Here is a 6,928-nt window from a genome sequence, read left to right on the forward strand (position 1 = left end):
AAAAAAAAATATATATATATATATATATATTTTACTAATATGCAATTATAATATAATTTTTTCACAGTATAAATTGGGTCTTTATATATGACAATATATACCCTCATATCTTTCTAAATCATATTTATATTTGGAGAACCATGGCATCCAAAAGATTGGATATATACAGGATATATACATGTGGGTTTGTATATATATATATTGTGCGTGTGTGTAGGTGTACATACATTTTTAGCATGTTTTAGCACTTTCTAGAGTGTTATAGGTGGTTTTCAACATATTGCTATTAAAGCTGTTGATTTTATTTAATTATTTAAAATGAACTAATCAGGATGAACTAATCTCTGTGATTATTTAATCACACCTTACATTAAAATTTGTAATCATAAATATATTTTGACATTGAATCTCCAAATTGATGTGGAAATCACATGAAGTCAGTGTTTTAAATACTTGTAACTAAATACTATGAATGAAGGCCACTGATACTAATACTAATGCCTCAATTAAATTGATTTATTTTTTTCTGGGGATAAAATGAGTGATTGAATATTAATATTACAGTATAATTAAAAGTTAACAAGTGCAAATTGTAAGATTATATAACATGAAAAATATTCTAACAACAAGTGAACCTAAAACTGTCCACATAAACCTTATAATAAATGTCACATTTAGCTGTGCCTTTTAGTTTCACAATGAATAAGTAATAAAATGAGTAGTTAAAACATTGGCTATCAGTGTTTACATGTGAAGACTGATCCTCTCGATACAACCTCAGTATTGCAAGCATTCACACTTCTTTCCACAGTTGGTCTGGAGTAGTAACTGGGACGTTACTAGGTAGTTCTGAGTGGTAGTTTATTACATTGTAGTGCTTTTATTTTGCTTATTTTCCTCATTGTCCATCAGGTGAAAATTGTAAGTCTGAGTACGTTTCTCCTGAATAAGACATGATTTGATCAAGTCTGTTGCACAAATGGTGCAGGAAACTGCCGTTAAGTACAAATCCAGTTTAAACAAGGTATTCAAATCAATATGAACAAGAAATAGGTATTCTCGCCTTAGCAGACATTAGCTAATTAAGAAAACACAGATTTTAAACTGGAATGAGGGACATGACAGTCGTTATACCTGATTTAGCTTATAATCTATCAAATGCTCTTCACGTCCAGATAAACTCCTGCTCTCATTACGGGATGCTGTACCCGTGGGTGAGCATCCTGACGCCTGTCCAGTTCAGCATCACCCATGACCACCAGGAGGACCTGCACAAACTTCAGGTGTGCGCTGATATAGTTCTCTCTTTCTGGCAAGCGACAGTAATGCAAATGATGGAAATGAATGTCAAGGACCTCTAGGAAGTGCAGCCAGATCAGCTGAAGTAAAGTGGGAAAGTGCATAATCCAATTTGTTCTAAACATGAGACATGCTTTATATTAAGGGCTTTATAATAACTGGTAAGATATGTGACCCTGGAGCACAAAACCAGTCATAAGGGTCAATTTTTTCAAAATTGAGATTTATACATCATCTGAAAGCTGAATGACGTATAGTTTAAAGCGGCTCGGCCCAGCCTCTGCTCAGGAGATAATTCCTTAAAAGAACAGTTCACCCAAAAAATGACAAATCAGTCCTCATTTACTCTTTCTGATGTGGAACACAATAGAAGGTGTGCCGTATATTTAGTACGTGTGCTGCTCTCCTCACTGTGCAGTCTCTGCTGTGCGGCCCAACGCTGGAGGTCTCGTTTATCCTGCCTCTGCTGGAGCAGCTGTCTGACTCTGACCGCACCGGTCTCAGTGTGCATGTGCTCTGTGCCACCAAACTGGGCCAGCACGAGACATCCATCGACAGACTGCTAGACCGGTGTCCACAAGCCATCATCTCCTACGCCAACCACGAGCTACAGAACGACAAACTGGTAACACACTTAACCGCTCTGGTGGTGAGGCCTGAAGTGTACAAGGCTTCTACAAGCTACACATGATCAGTGTGTCACTGCGTTCTCAATGTTACTGGCCAAAGTAGTCATAAAATAAACGGAAATTGTTAGAAAGGTTTGGAATCAGCGGTGACTTGACACTCTTTCATGTTAATCGTTTTCGGTTTCTTCTCTCTCTCCAGTCTCTGTGGTGGCAGAAGCTTTTCCCCGAGGTCTGTGACAGGATAAGGACAGCAGGAAATGACAACACCGTCCTCCTCTCAGCACTCAAAGGTAGCAGTCGTTTTATGCTTCTGTCTGTCCAAACACAACGGAATGAAATCTGCTGCTCATGAAAACACTGTCTTTTCTTTCACAGAAACTCTGGTTGTGGCGGCCAAGGAGTTGAACCCGCTGGAGTTCCTGGACTTGCTGCCGGATGATGGAACGGCTCATTTCTTCCTGCCACATCTACTCGAATGCAGCCAGTGAAATCTCGTGACTGTTAGCATGTATTTTAGACAATCAGAGAATCAACACTAAACCTGTTTAAAGACTAGATCTGGATCAACAGTCTTCCTGCTGCTTTGAATGCTGATAGTCAAAAAAAAGAGTTTGTTCATCTCATTAGGCATGTGCGACCGCTGTGAACATGATCTGATAGGAAGTATGTTACAATCATTCATATAGTCTGGATATTATTATTATACGTTTACTTCAAAAAGCAAGCACTCTCTTTATTATAAGAACAAATATAGACTTCAAAATATATTCTGATATATATAAATATATATATAAAATTAAATGATGTACAATTATTAAATCAAGTGTTTTTTAAACACTTTTGATTTTGATTGATTTTTTTTATTATTATTATTGTTAGGCTTGTAGTGTTTTTGTTTGAATGTTTGTCAGATATTTGTGTGCACATTACCCATAATGCAGCTGTCATCTCATTTGATCTGATTTCTCAGAATGAACATTATAAAGTGTCCTTTTTATTTTTTTTTATTTTTATTAAATGATATTCAAATACAGAATCTTGTGTGCAGCTCATTTTGTAAATATTATTTTCCGTGTATAGTTATTATATTTTAAAGCTACAGTAACAAAATTAATGTCTTCCTTTTACTGTTTTCTTACTAAATCAACCCTATTTAATGTAATCTTTCCTGATCTTACTGTGCAAAAACAGAATCTTCATAACCTTCTGAAACTACTTGGATATTCTATATAGTCTATTTAGAAGCCATTTTTTCTAATCTAATCGAGATTCATTCTGATCTAATCAAATTTGTCAAATTAAAGAAGTAAAATAACTTTAAATGTCATGTTAACTTTAACCATATTTTTAAGCAAGGCAGGAATGTTTGAATGCTCTTTTGCAAACAAAATAATTCAAAGAACTACAAGTGTTTATTTAGAAAAACCATGAGCAAGTATTAACACAAACTTCCTGTTACAGGCACATGGGATTTCAACCGCTACCAAACAAACCCAGGAAGCCCCTCTTTCTCCCTAAAAAAAATAAAGAAATTTATATTTAGTTTGTGTGTCTGGTCAAATATGCCCAAATGAAACAAACCACCCCATGTGACAACATGCCCCGTTCTCCCCTTTGTGTATTAAAGAGCTGAAGTCTAAGCTTTTTTTGCATAACAGGGTAGTAAAACATGTTATTCTTTCTTGAATTACTACATTTAATCTCATAACCTTACCATTTTTCTCGAGTACGGTGTATGTGGTCTCCATTCCGGCCTGGATGTGGTCGGTGACGTGGCAGTGCAATAGCCAGTTGCCAGAATACAGCGGACGCATGGTGACTGTCTGGAACGTCCCGGGGAACAGATCAAACACGTCCGCTCGATGTGTGCCGCTGACCTGCGGGAAAAGCCCATTGCCATCGCACTGCTACTCTGAAACATTCTCATTCTCATTGCGGTGTTTGGATGGACGGATGGATGAATTACCTTGTAGTCAAAGCTGTGGCCGTGGAAGTGTGCAGTGTGTATGTCCACCTCGTTTCCCATTCCCATCAGATACCAGTACACTTTATCTCCAACCTTCATGTTCAGGCCTTTAAGATTGCCGTAGACTAAACCATTGATTCCTGTGATGAACAAAGGAATAACCACTAGTTTATCATCAACACATCAGGCCCATTTTATCATTTTGGCCATTTTACACTAGAATGTTTTGGTGAATAATAATAACAGGAACATTGCTTACATTTTAATGCTGAGGCAATGGTTTAAATAAGAGGAAATTTAACAGTGCTAACATTTAGCTCACTATTCTATGAGAAGGTTTCAATTATTTGAGGCATGTCCTCGTCCTCAAAAACCATGACCAAAACTATGCAACCCAGAGACATTAAACTCACCATGCATCTTGTTGCTCTCGATAAACTCTTCATCCTCCTTCAGTGCCTTGGGAGGGTTTTTAACATGAGCTTTGATGTTGTCATCCAGATACCAAGATTCATTCTCATCAAAGACCATGAAGAGCAGAGCAAACTCCTCGATCTCTTTCTTCAGCCCCAGTGTTCGCGCCAGGCTCTTCTTGCAGATGACCAGCGGCCCGATCAAACCACTGTACATGTCCTGCACGAGAAGACAATCAGATTTACATAGACTCTGGCTCCATTCCAAAACCTAGCTTCTAGAGATGTATAATTGTGCTACCTTCTGACCAACTTCTAAGGCAGCATCACATTTGCACTGAATGCGTTTCAATGAAAAATTAATTATTCTAAATGTTGGACACAACCCAAACTCATCAGAAAACTTTTTTTTTTCACAAGTTTGCTACTTCATATGAATTTGTACGATTTGATTCTAAATCATTTGCATGATTTAAAAAAACAAGCATGAAGTAGCATCTTTAACCCCATCCCTAAGCCCTCAGTGGGACGTGAGTAAATAGTTCGAAAACGTACAAATGGTAGGAATTCATTCAAATTCGCCACAATTTGCCAAGACAGTGTTGGTAGAAAGCAAGGTCATCAGGTAAGAAACATCACACTTAGATCCAAACTGGTTCTGAACAAGGTCTTATGATCTTGTGTCAGTACCTTGATAACATCTACGGTTGAGTAATACGCTCCAACGCTGCATTCCTCCTGCTCTTCTGTCGGCCCAGAATTCTTTGGGAGGTACCAGGTATAGGTCTGAGTTTGGCCTTGAGTAAGCAATACATACATTTAGACGTAATAAACAATATGAACCTCCATTTGTCTAGAATACAATTGTCAGATCTTACCTGGACGTGTCAGGGCCACCTGAGGACTGTCAGTTTTAACTCCATGCGCGTGTATGGAGTACGGTCTCTTAGCCATGTTCTTAAACACAATCTTCACTTTTTCTCCCACTTTACCATGGATCATGGGTCCTGAGATGAGCATATTTTGAAGGTTTACAAACATTTACACCAAAGTATGAGCCAACCTTCAATGTACAGCATATTCTATAAATATGTACCCATAATTCCCAAGTGTTCCATATCAGCAGATCTTTCCTTGGGTTTGGTAAAGGTGTCATCAGTGTACTCTCTGTACAGCACCTTTTTATATTTTGAACCAATGAATTTGCCTTCTTTTTTTAGGAACTCGTTTCCTGGACTGAATATATCAAAATAAATAGATTTAGATAAATAGATTGATTTAGAACTTGCATTTTCTGTACTGACACTGTAAAAACACACACACACACACACACACACACACAAAATGAATGAAAATTCTGTCATTAATTACTCACCCTCATGTCGTTCTAAACCCGTAAGACCTTCGTTCACCTTCGGAACACTAATTAAGATATTTTTGATGAAATCCAAGAGCTTTCTGACCCTCCATAGACAGCAACGCAACTGACACGTTCAATGCCCCAAAAGGTAATAAGGACATCGTTAAAATAGTCCATGTGACATCAGTGGTCCAACTGTAATTTTACAAAGCTAAGAGAATACTTTTTCTGAGCAAAGAAAACAAAAATAACAACTTTATTCAACAGTTTCTTCTCTTCCATGCCCGTCTTCGACGCGCATTCACAAGACACACATAGCTTCATAAAATTAAGTTTGAACCACTGATATCACATTTTAACGATGTCCGTACTACCTTTTTGGCGTTGAACGTATCAGTTGCGTTGCTGTCTATGGAGGGTCAGAAAGCTCTCGGATTTCATCAAAAATATCTTAATTTGTGTTCCGAAGGTGAACGAAGGTCTTACGGGTTTGGAACGACATGAGGGTGAGTAATTAATGACAGAATTCTAATTTTTGGGTGAACTATCCCTTTAAAACTTATCTGGTCACAGTATGTCACAACTCACTCAAGAACCAATGGGGCTTGGTGTCACTGATGCAGTTTTCGCTGACAATCTTACCCTTCACCATAAATCTAAAATCTCATTCACATCTGCATGTTGATGCTTGGCACATAACCACATTTGGTGTCAATGAACACCACTGGTGTTCTTCATGTATTTTTGCAAATGGGATTCATGAGTTCTGGTGAAGGACCTGGAATACCTGTCTTTCAGACCATGGTGCATCTGTTCCTCCCATGTGCGGGTGGGTGAATAGTCCCAGTCCATCTCAACTGCAGCGATGTAATACTTCTTCTGGTGTAGCATCGTCTCAGACTGACGGTTCCAGAAGCGGCACTTCTCCACGGTGTAGTTGGCTCTCATGCCTCCATGATAATGATCTGTGGTTTTACATCCCACCTCAAACTGTCCTGCAGACGCCACATGTTACATCATCAGAACAGCACAATATGTCTACAACTTTGATGTTAATCTCAAATGCATATTTATGTGATTGTGTAAGGAATAAATGATGCTGATAAATCTAGCAATGTTCAGTGAGGTTCCAAACCTGTACCTTATTTCCTCTGTGGAACACAACAGAAGATATTTTGAAGAACTGTTTGAAACAACATTGGACCCCACTGACTTTCTTTGTATGGACAAAAATATCTCAAAATACATTTCAAAATAACTT

At 38.0% G+C, this 6,928-nt stretch overlaps 2 protein-coding genes across 3 annotated transcripts in view; one reads left to right on the top strand and one right to left on the bottom strand.

Annotated features, from left to right (window-relative positions):
- The window catches only part of hps3 (HPS3 biogenesis of lysosomal organelles complex 2 subunit 1), a 22,918-nt gene extending 20,276 nt beyond the window's left edge, over positions 1 to 2,642 (top strand). For both annotated transcript variants that reach the window (XM_016569638.1, XM_016569639.1), the window contains 4 exons: positions 1,176 to 1,283; positions 1,718 to 1,924; positions 2,128 to 2,218; positions 2,304 to 2,642. In XM_016569638.1, coding sequence (XP_016425124.1) covers positions 1,176 to 1,283; positions 1,718 to 1,924; positions 2,128 to 2,218; positions 2,304 to 2,416 — 519 coding nt within the window. In that variant the 3' untranslated portion in view covers positions 2,417 to 2,642. The remainder of the gene's footprint in view (positions 1 to 1,175; positions 1,284 to 1,717; positions 1,925 to 2,127; positions 2,219 to 2,303) is intronic.
- A 662-nt stretch (positions 2,643 to 3,304) lies between these two features.
- Positions 3,305 to 6,928, bottom strand: part of cp (ceruloplasmin) — an 11,123-nt gene continuing 7,499 nt past the window's right edge. The window contains exons 13-20 of the mRNA XM_016569640.1: positions 6,455 to 6,662; positions 5,404 to 5,543; positions 5,186 to 5,314; positions 4,998 to 5,104; positions 4,308 to 4,527; positions 3,895 to 4,034; positions 3,643 to 3,805; positions 3,305 to 3,442 (exon numbers count right to left, since the gene is read on the bottom strand). Coding sequence (XP_016425126.1) covers positions 3,402 to 3,442; positions 3,643 to 3,805; positions 3,895 to 4,034; positions 4,308 to 4,527; positions 4,998 to 5,104; positions 5,186 to 5,314; positions 5,404 to 5,543; positions 6,455 to 6,662 — 1,148 coding nt within the window. The 3' untranslated portion in view covers positions 3,305 to 3,401. The remainder of the gene's footprint in view (positions 3,443 to 3,642; positions 3,806 to 3,894; positions 4,035 to 4,307; positions 4,528 to 4,997; positions 5,105 to 5,185; positions 5,315 to 5,403; positions 5,544 to 6,454; positions 6,663 to 6,928) is intronic.

This window comes from Sinocyclocheilus rhinocerous, unplaced genomic scaffold (genome assembly GCF_001515625.1).
Source record: "Sinocyclocheilus rhinocerous isolate Xijiao unplaced genomic scaffold, SAMN03320098_v1.1 scaffold1523, whole genome shotgun sequence".
NCBI classification, from domain to species: domain Eukaryota; kingdom Metazoa; phylum Chordata; class Actinopteri; order Cypriniformes; family Cyprinidae; genus Sinocyclocheilus; species Sinocyclocheilus rhinocerous.